At 53.0% G+C, this 18,900-nt stretch overlaps 1 protein-coding gene across 2 annotated transcripts in view; it reads left to right on the plus strand.

The window, feature by feature from the left end:
- NKD1 (NKD inhibitor of WNT signaling pathway 1) overlaps nt 1-18,900 on the plus strand; it is an 86,706-nt gene that overhangs the window by 46,960 nt on the left and 20,846 nt on the right. For both annotated transcript variants that reach the window (XM_060084241.1, XM_060084242.1), the window contains one exon: nt 9,778-9,844. In XM_060084241.1, coding sequence (XP_059940224.1) covers nt 9,778-9,844 — 67 coding nt within the window. The remainder of the gene's footprint in view (nt 1-9,777; nt 9,845-18,900) is intronic.

Consider the following 18,900-nt stretch of genomic DNA (forward strand, 5'->3'; position numbering starts at 1 on the left):
CAGTGTCTTTAACTCTTCTGTTCTTTCATGGCAACCTCTTGTGTGACCCTCAGGACACTCCTGGGTCACAGGCCCATTTTACAGATGTGGACACTGAGGCACAGATTGGGCGACACATCATCAACTAAGATCCTGAATGAACTGAGTCCTCTGGGAGTCCAGAGGGGTGACCCTTGATTCTGCCCCAGTTCGGTGGAGTGGGGATGTTGGGAAGCAGCAGTCACACCAGAGCAGGGCAGGGGTAAGATTTCACCCGGCAGTCAAAGGAAGAGGGCTCTCCCTGCAGAGGAAAGAGCACAGGCAAGGTTTGGCGGCCCTGAGGCAGGCGGTCCAGCCTGTGAGAGTGATGGTGAGGGGTCGTCACAGCTGGGGTATGGGGGTGTGGTGAGGGACCAGGAGAGAGGAAGGCAGGCCTGGTGTCAGCTAGGATCAGAGGGGCAGGAAGATGACTCCTGCAAGAACTTCAGGGCCAGATGGGGTGGGCTCTGTGTGTGTGTGTGTGTGTGTGTGTGTGTGTGAGAGAGAGAGAGAGAGAGAGAGAGAGAGACAGCCTGTGTGTGTGTAGCAGGATGGTCCCAGAGTCTGGCCCAAACCATTGTTCCCTGGTTCTCTCATGAAAATGACGAGGACTCTGGATATTCGAAACAGGAGGATCTTATTCCATCTATTTAAATTAGCAGAAGCTAGAGCCTAAGCGTCTCACTCTCAAGGCTGAGACAAATACCACACTTCCCTGGGTACCCTGGCCGCACGGGGCCCCCGACTGGGCTGGCCCTGGCCCCGGGCAAGGGCACACGACCTTTCCCCACAACGAGTGGCCCGGGGTCTGGGGAGGCCCCATTTTCTGCTCAACAGACGACAGCGCCGTCTGTCATAAGCAGCCTGGCTCACGGCCACCCTGCTCAGCAGGGCACACGCGCTGGACCCTGGCATCAGACCTGGGGCCTGTCCCAAGGCCAGGAGCTGCTGGCAGAGGCAGGCCCAGCTGCTCCATCAGAGGCGCACCCCAGCCCCTTTGGCCTCTCCTGTTATCAGCACTCGGCTGCGGGGCACGGCAGGCCAGCGGTGTGGCAGGCCAGTGGTGTGATGACCAGTGGCATGGCAGACCAGTCGCGTGGCAGGGTCAGCTGGTGGTGGCACGGCTGGCCAGTGGCCAGGCAGGAGGCAGAGACTCTGAGAGGTGCTGAGTGCAGGCAGCCTGCCGGGGATGCTGCTTGAGGCCTCGTAGGATGATTGAGACCCTGCTGGGTCCGGCTTTGATCAGCTGTACGGCGTCCCGAAGACAGCGGGGGTGGAAGAGGATGGGAGGGCAGAGAATGAAAGAGGGGGCCCAGAGAGAGAAGGAACAGCTGTGTTGACGACATGCTGACTGCCTGGCGTGTGCTGCACGCTTCCGTCCGTGCTCCCATTTCCCCTCTGCAGCTGCCCTGCCAGGCGGGGGGCCGTCATTTCCATGTTCAGATGGGGAAACTGAGGCACAGACAGGTGAAATCATTTGTACACAGTCACTCAGTACACAGCAGAGGAGCCAGGGTCCAAATCAGACCGTCCAGTGAGCCACTTAACCTCTCTAAGCCTCAGTTTCCTCGTGGCTGAAGTCGGGCGACCATGGCACCCAGCTCGTGGGGCAGTTTGGAGCATTTAGCAGCGCACCTAACGTGCTGAGCAGAGCGCTGGCACATGCCGGGCCCGAACCAAAGAAACGCTGGTTATGATTATCACTGAGCCCTTTATATTCGTGACCTCAGTTACTCCCACGCCCCGACAAGCCCGTTGGATCCTGGTTTCCATTGTAGAAGCTCCTTTGAACGCTGACTTGTAGGAAAATTCCAGTCACGCAGCAGCAAGCCCCGTTCTCCGCCCAGCCTGGACACTCTGCCTTGCGTTGGGTCATCTCCTCCGAAGAGCTCTGAAATCCCGGGGGCTGGAGCTTAGGGCGCGTTCTGGGTCATGCTAAACTTTGCCATTTTCTGCTGGCATCAGCCATTTTCTGCATGTCCAGAGATCACATTCCAAAAGCATGAGCTCTAGAAGGAGGGCCTGTGGTTGCCGGGGGGTGGGGAGGTGGGTGGAGGAGCATCTGTTGGGCCGTGAGAACCTTCTTTCATCCAACCTCACCAGCTGCTTGCCTCGCCCGCCCGGTGCCTCCCCTCTTCCCACCTGTCAGAAAGAGCCTGATCGCTCAGAGTGGAGGTGGGCAGACACTTCAGCTTTGGGCTCCTTAAACCTTGTGGTTCCCGGAGCACGTTCCACGTTCTGCTGGAGGGATGGCACTTGAGGTCAGTGGTGGACATCTTGTACTTCGATGGTCCTGTATTTGTTTCATATGCATGATATTTTTTAAAACCCCAACTCTAACTAGGACATCACACCCACGATTTATTGATCTTCTTGCTTATGGCAAGACTAGTTTTTTTAAAAAAAGAGAGCGAGCCAATTCAAAGAAACATATGAAGTACTCGTGGTAGCCCAAGTGGGACCCAGTTCCGGGGGAAGTTGGGACGATGGCTGATGGATGCTGACAGCTCGCGGGGGTGACAGCCCAGGGAGTGGACTTTGCTGGCTCTTTGCTGCCTGGGGCCGGCCGTATCGCCAGGATGGGACAAACCCATCTTTGGGGATTATTTGTACCTTGTAGGGTCTAGGACCTGGGGCTCAGAGGAAGGGGATGTGGTGGCTCCAGAGTCTGGCACCAAGGGTCAGAAACCCTCCCTGCCATCCCACTCCCTGCCCACTGTCCACCTTCCTGAGAAGCAATCCTTCAAGTCCAGGAAGCAAGCTCAGGCTGGAGTCCCTGGGATGTGGGCCCAGGGATTACACCTCGAGCAGATTAAAAGCAGCCAGGGAGAAATCTGAGGAATTTTAATTACTGCCACACATCCCTGGAGTCCTGCAGTCCTGGTCCTGGCAGACCAAACACGCCAGCCAGCTCTGTGGGCCCGCCTTCCCCTCCTCCACACAGCTCGCTGGGCTCCCACAGTGCGGCTGGGCTTGGGGACACTCGTGGAGGTGCTGCAGCAAAGCAGGCGGTGGCAGCTTCCTCCCTCTGGCTTCCAAGCTTGGCTGGGGATCTTGGGCTCGGGTTTTAGGAGACTGTGGCTTCGCGCTGGGGGTTTTGGGGGTCGGAGCTTCCGGCTGTAAGTAACCTGAATTGGTGTGAACAAGGAGGGCAGTTTAGTGGCTTCTGTAACTGTCCTTCCCCAGGAAAGGCCGGTGAGGGTGGGCCTGACTCAGGATTCATCCAACAGATATTTATTGTCTACTATGCATCAGGCGCTGTCCTAGAGCAAAACAGACCCGGATCCCTGCCCTTGGGGAGCCTACTTGTTACAGAAGGCTGGGCCTGAGGCCGTAAGCGAGCTCCCTCTCCCAGCCTTGGCCTCTCTCTGTCCCTGTGGGAGCTCTCTCCTGGGGTGGGCCTTCTCCCGCAGCTGGAGAGGAGATTAGATGCAGCCTCGGCACCAGAGAAGACGTCTTTCCCGCCAGCTCCCGTGAGAAAGATCCCGGGGATGACTCCACTTGGCTTAGCGGATGCTGGGGGACAGGTGCTGGGCCTGTAGTGCCCACGGGTGACCTGCGACCGCGGGAGGCTACGGTGTCCTCAGGGGAGTGGCTGAGGGCTCTGCCCCATTTTGCTCATTTGGGAGGAGGTACCATTTCTCTTTGGAAGCTGCCCCTTGAGATCTGGGTTCTGCTGAAATCAGGTCCAGGAAGAGTGAGTCTGTTTCCCTTCCATTCCTGGGGAGGAGGGAATCCCCAGCCCCTGACACTGGAGCCAGGGCCCCCAGAAGCCCCCCCTAATGCTGCTGCCAGCGCTCTCTATCCCTTCCCCCCGCCCTTGTGGGTAGAGCAGACTTGGGAGGCCAGAGAAAGCTCTCAGCGGCAGCAGTGTGAAAGGTCCACAAGTTAGAGGCATATGTTGGAGTTGGGGGCATTGAAGCCCAGAAAGTGGACGGCCCTGGTTTTCCTCTCACTCTTGATTCCTGAGTGTAGCCCAAGAGAAGGAGCCGGCTCCCTGCTGGGGGAGGGGGCTGGAGCCCCAGAAGGTCTGTGCTCAAGGGGACCACGAGCATCATCGTGGCCTGTTGCCCCATTCTCAAGACAAGGAGCCCGGGGCCTGGGGGCCCTAACCCAGCCCTGCCACTTTCTCTCTTTAAGTGACCTTGGACCAGCCACTTAATCTCCTGGCTGATCCTCAGTCCCCTTTTTTGTCAAGTGGGTTATTGTGTGCGGTTTTGTTAAAGTAGGTTTTAATGACCCAGGTGACACATGAATATACTTATCTTAAACATTAGAACAATTCTGATAAAGTTGAAGTTTGTGACTCCTATTTCCCTCCATCTCGTCTCCTTCCCCTCCTTGGGGGTAGCCATGGATGTTGGGGTACCATGGGATATTGGGATGTGGGTGATCTCATGGTACATGTGTGTGTTTGGTGTTTTCTTGGGTATGCAAATAGCATCGTACCCTGTGTGTCTTCCATGTGGTGCGGGCTCTGTGTGTCAGTGTGTACAGGTCTGCCTGGCTCTTTTGAGCCACTACGTGGTTTTCCACTGCGTAGATCTAGCACACTTTCCTCTGATGGGTGTTCAGCGTGTTTCTGACTGTGGGTTAATAGGAACAACGTTGCCCTCAACATGACTGAACTTGAACATGCCTCCCTGGTGCACACGCGTGAGTGTTGTCCCAGGGTGGACACTGAGGCATTGAATCACTGGGTATTAGGGTTTGGCAAAGATAAAATACGAGACTCTTCTGAGCACGTGGCAGGAGTAGGGTGCTACAGAAGGAGGAGAGAAGTTCATGCTTGTGTTCCCACCTTTGCATCAGACACCGTCCTAGATATTTTGTCTGCATTTTCTTATGGAGTTCTCTTTGACATCGAAATCCCCGTTTTACAGAAGAGCAAAATGGGGCCCAGAGGGGTTAAGTAAAGCATCTGCTATCACTCAAGCTCCCAAGGGCGGGCAGGCAGGCGCCTGCCTCCCAGGTCCGGCTGGGTTCTGGGAATGGAGCATCCCTGCCCTGACCGGCCAGAGCTTGCTCTCCAAGGGGCCTGCCCACAGCAGCGCCAGTTCCCCAGGAACGCTGCCTCTATGCAGTGTGCTGGGAAGAGGGAGCTCGCCAGGAATTTCCTGGATCAGGTCCAGGGCAGACTGCTTGGATCTAAGGGTTACAGGGTGGCTGGGTCCTGCCTCCCACCCTTCTCTTCCCCCGGCATGTCCCAGCCCTGTGCATTCTTGGAATCTATAAGTTGTGCCGTGTTCTGTGGGCACCAGGAGTTTCCTTTGAAACCCCGTGGCACCAACATCTGTTAGTTCTTAGAGAACAGAAAGATTGACAAAGAACTGCTGGGGCAGGCGATGGAGAGATATTAAGCTCAGGGGTATGAAGTCTCAAAGACAAAGAGGAAAAACCCCAACCGAACTCCAGCCCGCTCCCCAAGGCCCTGTTTTGATGTGGGTTCCCGTCTCCGGACGCCTTATAAGGCATTGTGCCTGCAGTTCTGGGCTCTGGGCTGGTGCTGGCTGCACTCTCGGCACCCAGAGGAGCTGCCCTCTCTTCCTGGGGCCCAGCGTGGGGCAGAGGAGGGCAGTGCTGGGACTTGGGAGGGAGGCAGGTCCAGATCCTGTGGCCTGAGAGGCCACCAAGCCCGGCCACTAGGCAGGAGTCAGCCTGGCCCCAGGCTGGGCGGGGCAGAAGGTCTGGGGATCCAGGAAGGTCTTTGATGAGAACTTGAAGCAGAGGCTGAGTCTGACTGTCCTGGAGGTCAGAGCAGAGGGGGCTGGCACCAGGGGGCCAGAGTGATGGCTGAGTGGACAAAGGGAACAGTAAGGGAGATCGCTGCATACCATGCCCCGAGTGTGGGCTTCCTGTAGGGCAGTGGCGAAGGGTAAGGGTTTTGGAGCCAGGCAGCCTGCCTTCAATCCTGGCTCTGACACTTACTAGCTGTGTGACCTTGGGCAAGTCACTTAACCTCTATGTGCCTCAGTTTTGTCATCTGTAAAGTGGGGATAATAGTGGTTCAACCTCAAAGGACTGCCCTGGGGATTAAATGCAAAGCACTAGAAATGTGCACCAGGCAGGAGAAGAGCGTGTTTCTCGGTGTCTGCAGGGGCACTTTGGGTCTGGTGAGCTTTGCCCAGCAATGTTCTGGTAGCCATTTGACAATAAGAGTCGGAGTAATAAACAGTAAATACTGTCTGTTGAGCCCCCATCATGGTATCAGCTGTAATGCTAAGTACTTTTCGTGCAATGGCTTGCTCGATCTTTACACACACCCTGAGACAGTGTGACTGCTCTCATCCCTGTGCACAGCTGGGGAGACTGAGGCACACTGGAGATAAAGCTCCTTCCCCCAGATGACCAGCTTGTGTGATGCAGAGCTGGAATTTGAACCAAGGTCTGAGCAACGCCAGTTCCATGCCCTGCACCCTCCGTGCTAGGGTTCCCACTGGGGCTCGTGGCTGTCGAGGGGTACAAGTGCCTTCCTGAAGGATGGTCCTGAGGGCCTGGCCCCAAACCTTGCATGCAGGGCTCCCGGCTGACTCTTGGCCCTGTCCCAAATCTAGTGGGGAAGAACCGTGGGGCTTTTGAGTCCTGCAGGACAGATGGGAGTACTTGGCCCCTGACCCACTGGAGCTGCTGGCTGGGCTGTTTTCTTGCACTTCTTTAAGTGTGATTCTTGGTCCCTGGCAAGTGCCAGGACTCTTGGCCACCTCTGTCCCCATGCCCACAGGAGCCCCGATTCCACTGTACAAGCTCAGGCCAGGCACTGGAAGGAGGTGGCTCAAGTCTTGGCTCTGCTGATGATCCAGAGCCAGTCTCCTGGCCTCTTGGAGGCTCCTGCTCATTTAAAGCCAGGGCTATTGGGAACCCTGTTCTCCGGAGGTTCTGGTGAAGATTCCAGTTGGTCGGTGCCTCATACACCATGAGTGCTTGGTGATGTAAGTGACTGTCATTGGCATCATTTTCCTGTCTCATTCCTTGCGGGTTGGGGCACTTTCTTTGTAGAAAAAAACAATAGCAATTATACCTCTCACTTTACAATTTGCAAATCATTTTTTTGAGCATCTGTTCCTTGAGAGATGGAAAGAGCAGGGCTGCTGTGATGATAAAGGGAGATAATATAAAGCGCCCGGCACATAGGAAATGCACAGTAAGTGTCAGTTGTCTTCTTCTTGTTGTGGTTTATCAACATGCCCATTTTACAGGTAAGTAGACTGAGGTTCGCAGAAGGCAGTGGCTGGCGCCACATCCAGGGCGAGGGCGGCCATGGACCCAGGATGTGATCCTGTGTCTGGCTCAACATTTTACGTTGCCTCTGGTGCAGTGATTCAAAGCTTGAGGACCACAGACACGGCACTCCTCAGGCCCCGGGCTGTCTGGGTCAGTGGAGGAAATGAATTGTTGCCAGAGTTGGGCACCTGCACTGCACTGTGTGTCAGTGGACCACGGTGCTGAGGAGCCTTCGATCTGTTATACAGAGCAGGGTAAGGTTTACCGGGAAGACACCAACCCCAGAACTTGCCAGAACTCTGCTTTAATATGCAGGGACATATCTTTAATATGTCAGAGAGCTGAGTCCTCTCAGCAGACAGTTCTTCTCAGAGAGCATTGAAACCGTCATCAGAGTGATGACTGTGGCTGTGTTATACATACTGCGAGGTATCGTTATAGGGCTTCTAGGCGGCTGCTTTGCTGCTGGTGACATTTGGAGTCTTTAAACTCCTCTGAGTGTGCCAGTAAAAAGATGCAGGTGCCCAAAAGTTTCCATCTCACGGGTCCTGTCGGCCTTGCCAGGGGTGGTCAGGGTGGCACAGAAGTCAGTGCCGGCTCCCAGCCTCCACAAGGCCCCAGTACAATCAGGTGTGTCGTTTCCCTTGAAGATGGTCGTCCGCTCCTGTGAGGAAGTGCTGCCTGCCAGCCTTTCCAGGGAAGCGGCATCCGTCTTCCTCTGGCATGAAAGATCGGCTTTAATTGGCTGCTGGGGCATCCCAGCCATCTAATGATGCCAGCCAAGTGCGGCCCTTTCCTGTCACCGTCTCCCAGTTCCCCTGTCAACTCCAGCTCTGTTAACACAAACAGCCAGTTTACAAGCCCGGGAAGTGTTCGGTGATTATAATAATTGGCAGAGGAGGAGAGAGAAGACATCCTGACTCGAGGAATAAAGTAGCCTGGTTTTGAAGTCCATGGGACACCAGGAGTCTGAATGACCACATTTGAACAACCTCTAAGAAAGAGTGTGTAATGCCCTAGAACGATTTGAAAGAAGAAAGAGAACAGAGAAAACCATCTCTAATCCATAAAACGTTAGCTGTTCATCTTTAAAAAACATGCATGCAAGAGACTTATCTCCAGCTGTGTCCAATTGATAAAGATCAGCTATACAAAGCATTGTTTTTCTTTTGTTAATCAAGGCGAGCTCTGGTTCTTCTTTCAAGCATCTCCAGTGCAGGATTTTTTTTCTTCTGATTTTTCAAGAAGAGGGTGTTTTTTCTTTTTCTTTATACTTTTTTTCTCTTTTTTTCAAAAGGAGAAGTTGGTGAGAGCTGCTGAGTTTGGGCTTTTTTATTGCTTGCCTTTTTGTGGTTCAAGAAGCACTGCCATAGCATCCTGTGGGCATTAAAAAAGATAAAGCAGTGTGACACCACCACCCCCCAACCTCATCTCTCCTCCCCCAAAGAGGAGCATTTCCCAACGTGGGTTCCTCAGAACACAAATCCCATGCGATGCTTTTGAAAAACAAAACTTCATGGTCTAAATAGGTTTGAGGGATGCAGCATAAGCTACTACTTAGATATCCACAGCATCCGTTACCATAGGAAGTCCTGCAGTAAGGGGTCTCGTTTACCTTTGTTTAAAACAGTCTTTTTTGATCACTTTACTCCTCCTGGCAGAATACCAATAAATACAGAAGACGGTTTGACAAGCGCTAGTCTGTTCTCCTCTGTACCTAGAGTTGTCCTACTGGGGTGGGGTCAGATAGATGGGACCTTTATTGCCATCCCAGAAAATTTCCCAGCCTCCCAGCCTGTGGACCAAACAAACTTCCCTTGCCAGCCTGACAACACCTGATGGCAGCCTCACCACTGATTGCGAGCAGCTCTGCTACGTGGGATGAGATACCGGACATTTTAAACTCATGCTTGGGGACCAAGGCAAGGCGTGTGCAGGCCGGTAGCTGGAAGGTGTGTGTGTTGGGGGAGATGCAGGAGGCGTGACTGAAGGTCAGTTGAAGGCAGAGCCTATAGCTTTCTAGATATTGTGCTGAAGAGTTCGGGTTTGTGTTAAGGGAGCCCGCCCTATAGCACACCAGGTCCTCTTTATAAACCCACCAAGACAGCCCACCTGGGACCCTCTGGTAGAGGAAGGATCCAAACTGAGGTCTCTTCTTGGGACCCACAGGGGTGGCTATGGTCCCGAGTCCATCAAGTTGGCTCAGAGGGATAGAGGAGGGACATTTTCTGATCTCATCTTTCTCTTTTTCCAGGGTGGAGGGTGGAACTCCCTTTCCGGGGGAGAAGTGTGGTCCTGTGTGATGTTTTGTGGCGGGCTATAAGCTGAGAATAACTTAGTTCCTAAAAAGCAGTGCAGTAATTAACTTTCCAAGTGTGATAGGATCTACATAGTTGACCTAAATTCCAATCAGAACAGGGTCCCTGCTTCTTTGCGACCAGCCACACACACGTTCACAATGCCACCTTGACTGTAATGATGCTAGGTTCCTACCTGCCCCCAATACCCCTTTAATATCCCTGCTTTTTCTTCCTATAGGAGCTCGTGGGCGAAGTTTTCAGAGAAACGCTCAGCGAGGAGGAAGAGGAAGACTTTCGGTTAGAAGGTATTGGAGTCCATTGCTTTCTTCCCAGAGGCAGTGAGGTGGGGAAGGGCCATCTGGTCTACCTCATGCCCCAAGTACCCTCCAGAAAACCTGCAGACCAGGTGGAGGAGGACAGAACTCTGACTCTCGGTGGGGGTGGGCTGGGAGTAGGTGGGGTGAGAAGCAAGAGGGAAGTGTAGCATCTCGTAGGTCCACTCCGGGAGTGGATTCAGACCACCCAGGCTCACATCCTGGCCCTGCTCCGTGTTAGCCGTGGGGTCTTGAACAGGTTGTTTGACCTCAGCTTCCCCATTGGGGGTGATCATAGTGACCACGCATAGGCCCCTCAAGCAGAGTTAGGTATGTAGTAAGCACTGCATGAAGTAGCCCTTGTGTTTCTGTTTGTGTCACTCACCTGGAGCACGGGTATGCGCGCACACACGGACACCCCCAGCCCCTCCCCGCTCTCCTCGGTAGCTCTCACTCCTTTCTTTCTTCAAGGAGAAGCACTGCATTGCAGAAAGAATTAGGACACTCGAGTAGAGGGCCGGCCAGCCACTGGCATGCTGATTTGACTTTGGGAAGCCATGTACCCTTTCGGAGCCCAAGTTTCCATGTTTGTAGAATGGGAATGAGGGCCTTTTCCTGCTTGATTCCCTGCGTTGGTGAAAGGACTGGATGGGATGGGAAAGCATTTGCTGAAAGGGACAGCGTTTCCCTTTTTTACTCTGAATCATCACCGAACTGGGGCAGCCTTATGACAGTAAAGCCCTCTCTGCTGGGACCAGGACAGGCCGCTGTTAGGAGAGCTGGGTGCCCAGGGGTCTCTGGGGGGGAATCTAGACCTTGGAGGGCTTGTAGGGCCTTGAGAGGAGAGGAGACTGTGCCAGGAAGTTCTGGAGCGGAGCCTGGGCCAGACCCGAGGACTGTGGCCACGTGGGGCCTGAGAGCTGTGATAAATGTAGAATCCCTGGCTCCACCCAGGCTACTGAATCCAGTCTGCCCTGCAGTAGGCTCCCCAGATAACTTGTATGCTCATTGTACTTTGAGAAGCGCTATTTTGAGAGATTCATTCAGTAGCCCGGGAGTTGGAGGCTGGCTGGAGACCCAGATATCTCTCAGACTTTGCTCAAATTCGAGCAGGTCCTGAATAGAAGGGTGTCAGACAGCTCTGTCCAGGCTCTGGGGTGTTTCCCTTGAGCATGTTTGCCTGTGGATCTGGTGGCTACACTCAGGGATTCAGTGGCTTTGATTCTCATTGTTCCCTGGGCTCCCCCAAGCCTCAGCTGTTATCCTCAGCTCCATGGAAAGATGCTGGGGCTTGGTACCTAGAGTAGATCTGGGGAGTCAGGTAAAGGTCTGCAGGATGTAGGGTCTGGAGGCTGAGGTGACCCCAGACATTGATTACACGGGCTTCAGCACTCATTCCATTTTCTATTCATTTGCTCATTCACCTGGTAACTTAGCAAGGTCATCCTCTTGTTCATCCATCCTTCTATCTATTCCATCCACCACCTATTCACTATCCATCCAAGCACCCACCTGTCCACCCATCTATCTATCCATTCATCTACGCATCACTCACTCATCACCCACCCAATAATCCATGACCCACCCTATCCAGCACTCATCCATCCGTTTGTTGCTCCCCCATCACCCAGCCATCACTGCCTATTCATTCATCTACATACTCTTTTGTCACCCATCCATCAGCTGGCCAGCCTTTATCTATCACCTAGCCACCCATAATCCATCCTCTGCCCATCTCTTCATCATCCGTCACTTATTCCTTAACTTGTTTAACCATCCTCCAGTTACCATCCATCTATCTCACCATCTGTCTATCTAGTCATCATTTATTGGGTCCCTGGTCACTACCCCAAATGAGGAACTTCTCTGGCCATTGAGGCTCAGTCTGAAATCATGTAATTGATTTCACATGAGGCATCTTTCCCTGCAGACATGAAATGGCCTGCCCACAGAATCCACCTCTCTCTGCTTTGTTTGATCTCTCTGTGCAGAGCATGCGCCCCGTTGTAATGAAGTAGGAAAAGCACTTGGCCTAGGAGCCCATAGACCTGGCTCCCCTGCCACCTCCTCCCGTGACTTGCTGTGGCTCTTGCCCAGGCCCCTCCATCATGGGGCCCCTTCGCCCTCTGTAACGTGATGCCTGGGGATGTGGACTCTGTGGATGCTCAGAGGACGTGGGCACCTTGTAAGGAGGATGAACTGCTGTGGGGTGGTACTTACAAACATTGGTTGAAGGATGGGGGATAAATAGGAGGTGCCCGAGGGTCCCAGCTCCCGTCGGGGAAAAGTGTGGAGATTGGTGGCACTTGGTCTATCCCTACGGCCCACCAGCTGCAGGTCGAGCTTTGAGGGCAGCCTGGGCACCTTGCCAGTCACTCATGGTGACCAGGCACATCAGTGCCACCCCTGACGAGGGGAGGGGTTGGGAGTCACTAGCCTGACTCAGTTTCCCAACTGAGGGGTTAGATCAGGTTGCTGGTGGTCAAGTTTCCAGCCCTTTTCTTCAAACAAAAGCTTACACCGAAGCACAAAAGGTAAGATAGACCAGGTTGCAGAGAGATGCGGTGTGTTATATTCAGTATGTTATCTTTTATGTAAAAAGGGGTACCAGACAATACTCTGTATTTCCTTGTATATATGAATGTATACCACATATGTATGTGTACTATTGTGTAGCTAGAGGTCTAGATGGACAGAAACAGTAGTTCCTTCTGGACAGGGGAGGAAGAGACTAAAATTGGAAAGCGTGGTCAGAGGATTGTCGTATTAACTGTAATTCATGCTGTAAGTTTTACGAGAAGAATGTGATCATATATTCCTTTGAAATGAAAGACTAATAACAGAATTAAAAAGTGAAAATCATAAGTAAATAAAGCAGTAGGGTGGGACTGCTCTGGGCCTGCCTGTGTGGCCCCTGAGACTCCTTGGAGGGGGTGCTGGCCCCAGTGACCGTCTGTGGTTCTCCGGCCACCGTTGGCGCCAGGTCCGAGGCGCCCCCTCCCGCCCCAGGATGAAGGACATGGCTGTGGACGGCAGGCCACCCCACGGCTAGGCCTGGTGAGAGTAGCTCTGCCGAGTCTGGCCACGGAGAAGCGTCCACCTGGCCTGGAGCTGGGGCTGCGGGCATCCCTCAGTGCCTCGGGCCAAGGGAGAACGAGCTGAATCCTGAATCTCTTCTTTGTCTTCCTGTCGGCCAAGTTCATTGCCTCTTGGCTGGCTGGAGGGCTGTTAAGGGGAAAAAAAAGGCCATCTGAGGCGTGAAGATAAAAAGAAGTCTTTTAGCCATCCCAGGAGAGGATGGCTTTAGCTCCTGCGTTGTTATGTAAAGCCGGCCCTAATCCAGCGTCTTAACTGCCTTAACTGGCCAGCTGGGAGCTCACGGGATGCGAGATTAAGGCTGGGCTTGGAGCTAGGGCTGGGGCTGTGAGCTCCTTTTGAACTGTGCAGAGAACAAAGTAAGCATGAAAAGTCCCGCGCTCCAGAGCTGGCCGGGTGTGGAGGGCGGGACCCGCGGCTTGGGGGCTGGGGGGGTGGCGGGGTGGCCAGAGGGACCTTCCTCTGCTGACCCAGCAGGGCGCTGAGGACTGGGGAGGGTCATCCCACACTTCACTCCAGTGCCCACCCGACGTCCCCACCTCCCCAGTTGGGCAGGACGACAGGTGGTGGCAGCCTGTAGCTTGTGGCCCGAGGTGGGTATTGGTGTCAGGCCTCCGGGAAGCACTGTGTCTGGGGGTGTCCTCCCGACCCAGCAAAGACTGAAGTACTGTTCCCGTCAGGAGGGAGAGACCTGTAAATGGTCGCAGGCCCCTTCTCTCCAGGTCCCCTCTGTCTCCCACTTCATGCTGTCCTCACCCCTGCCCAGCGTCTTAGCTCCCTCCCGCCTCTCACCCTCAGCCTCTGCCCTCTGAGTCTGAGTATCGTGGCTGTTTCTTGTCTTTTGACCTCTTTGCTTGGAGGTGACAGCGGGCAGAGTGCAACCAGCTTGGCATCTTCCATAGAAAGTTGACTCCACAGAACCCAGTCCTGCCTTCATTAAGGACCAAAAGCCCCTGAGTCAGGCGGCCCTTCCCACTGGGGCCAGGCCCTCCCTCCAGGCTCCCAGGGCTGCTGCCAGGCAGGCCTCCATTTGGCCCAAGGCGGGTTTCGCCTGGCAGAGTCCGTGGGGTCTCTGCTTCCCTGGCCCTGGTCCTGCCGAGCAGAGCAGTGGTGTTGGAACTGAGACCCGGACGGCTGAGCAGCCCCACTGTGAGTTCAGGGCCTGTCCCAGTCTGCGTGGCTCGAACTTTGTCTTCCTGCACCCCCGTCGGAGTGCATGAGAGGCACCCTTCTCCCTTTATTCTGAAGTCAGACCCCAGATCCAGCCTGGCTTTACCACCACTCACTGTGTGACCTTGGGAGAGTCACTTGACTTCTCTGTGCTTCAGTTTCTTGTTGGGGCCCGTCATAGTGTTCCTTCCTCAGAGTTCCTGTGCAGATGGCGAGGTTATATAAGCCCCGAGAACAGCCCTGGTTCAGAGTAGGCCCGTGTCTGTGAGCTGTCCTGACTCTTGTCTCGTGGATTCCTCTTTCTTGAGGAGGAGCCAACTGGTGTTTGTAATTATTTACTCGTCCAGATCAAAGAAGGCCTATTTTCAAAGCTTCTTTAATCCTATTAGACCCTCTGAGTGTCTCCTATCACTCTCAGTGCGCAGCATAGCCTGGCATGCCATAAGTGCTCAATAAATACAGCTCTTCCTTGACTTATGATGGGGTTACGCCCCAATAAACCCACTGTAAGTTGAAAATACCGTTAGTCAAAAATGCACTGCGTACAGCTGATCTACTGAACATCATAGCTTAGCCTTGCCCACTTTACATTAGCCTACACTTGGGCAAAATCATCTAACACAAAACCTATTTGTAATCAAGTCTTGAATAGCTCCTGTCCCTTATTGAATGCTGTACTGGAAGTGAAAAACAGAATGTCTGTCTGGGTACAGAATGGTTGTACGTGTATGGATCGTTGACCCTCGTGCTCGTGTGGCTGACTGGGAGCTGGGACCCACTGCTGCTGCCCAGCCTCACAAGAGGGGTCGTACCGCGCGTATCACCGGCGCGGGAAAAGATTCAGATTTGAAATTCGGCGTACAGTTTCTACTGATTGTGTATCATTTTTGCACCATTGTAAAGTTAAAAAATTGTCAGTGGAGGGGACTGACTGTGCTCACAAGAAGAATGAAGCCAACACCATGAAGTCACTGGAGTCAGGCCCCCAGGCAGGCCCCATGTGCCCCCCTCCAGTCCATCCAGGCTCCCAGGTACGAGATGTCAACCATTCACAGAGCAGAGGAGCCCTTGGGAGGCCGTTAGTCCCCTTCCTTTGCGGTAAGAAATCTGAGGCCCAGAGAGGGGATGTGACCTGTCCAAGGTCACACAGCAGACTGAGGACAGTCTCTTCCTCGCTCAGCAAGTATTTACTGAGTACCTGCTGCAGGTGTGGGGCCTTGCTGGGCTCTGGATTCGAGCCACCCATGAGGTTGGCAGACATTGCTGTCAGGGTGTCAACAGGGGGGAGGCAGGGTAGTGGATAAATAAGCCAGGGAGTGAGCACACAAGGCTCTGGGAGTGACGCTCTGGGAAGAGGTGACACCCAGGGAAGGGTGGAGTGTGACAGGCCTCTCTGAGGAGGTGACATTTCAGCGGACATGCAGGTACCAGGAACGAGCCGCCACAGGAGGATGTGAAGGGTGAGCCGAACCCCAGATGGGAGGAACGTGGGGTTTAGGGGAGCACAGAGGGGAGGCCCACGTGGCAGCAGGAGACCTGGGGGATGAGCATGGGGCCATGGGCTTGGGTTTCATGCTGCTTTTGGAGAGAAACTGGTGGAAAGTTTGAGGTAGGAGAGTGCCAGATTCTGACTTCCATTTTCACCAGTTAATTATGGCTCCTGGGAAGGATGGGTCATTCCGAGGAAGGAAGGAAGCAATGAAAACAGGAGGTGATTGCGATAGTGCAGGGGAGAGGTGATGGCCTTGGCCTAGCCTGGGGCTGAGGGACTGGAGAGAAGTGGATGGGTCTGGGGGAGAGGGGGGAGGGCTGGGAGACAGGAGGTGGGCGGTCAGGGGTGGGAGGGAAAGAAAGGGATACCGGGCACACCTTAGATTTTTGCCGTAAGGAACTAAGGAAACGGTGCTGGCACTTCTGTGGTGGAGGTATTGGCAGGTGACAGGCAAGGCTTTTGTTTTTGGATATGTCCGTTTCAAGATGCCTGTTTGACATGCAGGTAGAGATGCTGAGTAGACAGTTGGACACCGAGTCTAGAGTTCAGGGATCATTTGGAGAAAAGAGAGAGAGACAGAGAGACAGAGAGACAGAGGGAGAGAGTGAGGACTTCTCCGGAAGTGGCCACAGATAGCTCCATGGGAGTCCCGGGTGAGGCTTGTCAATCGGTGGGGCTGGCCGGTGGTTCCCATAAGTCTGGGAGGAAGGGGAGTTCACTGCAGAGCAGCAGGGACCCCCAGACAGAGGGGGCAGGCAGGCCACACCCCGCTGGCTTCTCTCCCTCAGTTCAGAGCCTGTCCTGCCTGTGAGTGTCAGTCGCCCAGACTCCACTCCAGTGCAGTCCCCCCAGAAGCCCGGGCTTCAGCCGCGACAGCAGTTTCTCTCAAGTCTGTTCTTCATAAAAGCTCAGCTTGAACAGTGGAAATTCTGACTGGTGTCAGATACCGAGGAGGCTTTCATAGTTTCAAGTAGCTCGGGGTTAGATTTTAAAAGTTGAATTTCATCACATGTTTTAACTTGGGCGGGGATGGGGGAGAGTGGAAGGGACATGATATTTTTAGCCCAAAGAAGGCTTTTTTCCCTTTCCCTCTCCCTCTCCCGGCGTTTCCCCCTCCTTCCCCCAACAGATGTTTCGTCTCAATCCTATTCAAACCTCAAAGCAGAGTGGCCATCAACCTTATGCTCTGATGAGAAAAAAAGGCCAGAATGCTATTTGTTGGGAAGGGTTTTTTTTTTTTTTCCCCCTTTCTTCTTTCCCCTCAGTCACAACTGGCCCTTAAATAAAATCTACTTACAGAAAAATGTAACCTGGGGAAGCAGGAGTGAGGAGAAAAAAACCCAGGAAGGGGTAGACACCTGCTGGTGGAAACTGCCAGAAGCCAGCTTCGGGAGTATCGCACTGGGTCAATTATATGTTGCTGTTGGTTTTGTTTTTTCCTGAAAAGCAAGGGCTCCAAGTGATGGATAGTTAAGTCAGGATTCTTTGGGTTCTTTTGGATATGCAACCCTAACTCGCTTACGATCTGGCTCATGAAATTGAAAAACTCTGGGGTAGATCTTGCCTAAGAAGGGCTGGTTGGATCCAGGAGCTCAAACCATGTCATCAAAACACACACACACACACACACACACACACACACACAGAGTTCATCCTGTCTCTCTCCATCATCTCTCCCTCTGCCCTCTGTTAGTCTCTCCCACTAAGGTGGCCAAGATGACTACCCTGCTCTGGGTGCTCACTTCCTACAAGCTAAGCTATCGCAGGTGAAAGAGAGCTCCCAAGTCCATTATTTCTTGCAAAAGTTTGATTCTTACTTTACTGGACAAAGTAGGTATAGATTTTGTGGGACCCAAGCTTATCCAGTTTGGTGGGGCCTTCTTTAAGAAAAAGAAGACATGCTTCTCTTTCATAACTACGAACCAGTTATATACAAATATATGTATTTATATATTACTATTTACAATATATTTCCCACTAAACCTAAATAAACATATCCCCAACTCACCCTCCCCTTAGCGTGATTCCAGAAATGCTCGTGTTCACTCCAATACCATGTGACACAAGGGGACGTGTGGGAAGTCAGAATGGGAAGAGAGCGTTCTTAACCGATTGAGGATAAAATCTCTAATTTTGAAAATGCCACAAAAACAACCAAACAACCAATGCCAACACATTCCAACTTGGAAGAGGCCCGTGCAAGCGAGAGGCCCAGAAGCTTTAGCTTCGTTAGCTTCACGATGAACTGCCCTTTGCCACTGAGCTAAGTTAGTCACAGGGCCATCAGGATGAAATAAGCTGGTCGGGTCTGGGTGCTGGGCGCGTCCCGGAAGCTTGGAGTGGGATCAACCCCTGGGAAACCACATGGATCGAGGTGGGGGAGGGGTGGCCCCCTAGAGAAAACCCAGATGCTATTATCAGAAGGGGAGAATGGTTGTGGGACAGGCAGGAACAGGTGTTAACTATTGTTGTGTGACAGAATGGAGAGAACAGTGGCTGGGGAGGCAGGAAACTGGGATTTTAGTTGTGTTCCTACACCGTCTGCGTTCACATCCTGATTTTGTGCTGCTTCCTGTTGTTTCATTTTGATGATGGTGATGATGAGACACTTCTCTGTAGGGTGGCAGGCACTGTGCTGTATGTTGGAGCTGCAGCAGGAGTGTTCAGTCAAATGAATAATGGTAATAACGGTGTAATCGGGGATCACTGAGCAGGGAAATCTAACCTAGCCCCTGAGGGCATGAGGGCATTTCTTCTCAGAGGTAGGGACGTTTACAGTGAAGACCTGAAAAATGAACAGGAGTTGGAGAGACAGAAAGAGTGCTCTTGGTGGGGAAAAGCAGCTCTGTGGAGAGATGGGACTGAGAGAAAGCAGCAGGGAAATGGCCAATCAAGTTTGCTTTTTACACTTAGTTCCCTCTTGTAAAATGCAAACGGTAACGCACCCTGCATGGTGCTATTAAGAGGACTTAATGGAATAATGTGTGCACCCACTAACTTTACCAGCTTCCATGTGCAGCCCGCTGCTGTGTGCAGGGACAAATAGATTTGTATATCTCTGGACCCTCGTTCCCCGAGGAGAGCCTCATGCAGATAATGCAAGAAACCATTTGGCCTGGAATGCACATATGATATCCTTCTCTTTTTACTGGCAGCAGATTTACCCTCCTAATTATATTTGGCATAAGCTAATATTAAAATTCATCTGCATTCCCTCTAACAGCTGCTTTTGGAGGGTTGGGGAGTCAGAAACATCCTGGCAAGCCACCCTGAGCCTAAAATATTTGTG

Source organism: Mesoplodon densirostris, chromosome 19 (genome assembly GCF_025265405.1).
Source record: "Mesoplodon densirostris isolate mMesDen1 chromosome 19, mMesDen1 primary haplotype, whole genome shotgun sequence".
Taxonomy (NCBI): domain Eukaryota; kingdom Metazoa; phylum Chordata; class Mammalia; order Artiodactyla; family Ziphiidae; genus Mesoplodon; species Mesoplodon densirostris.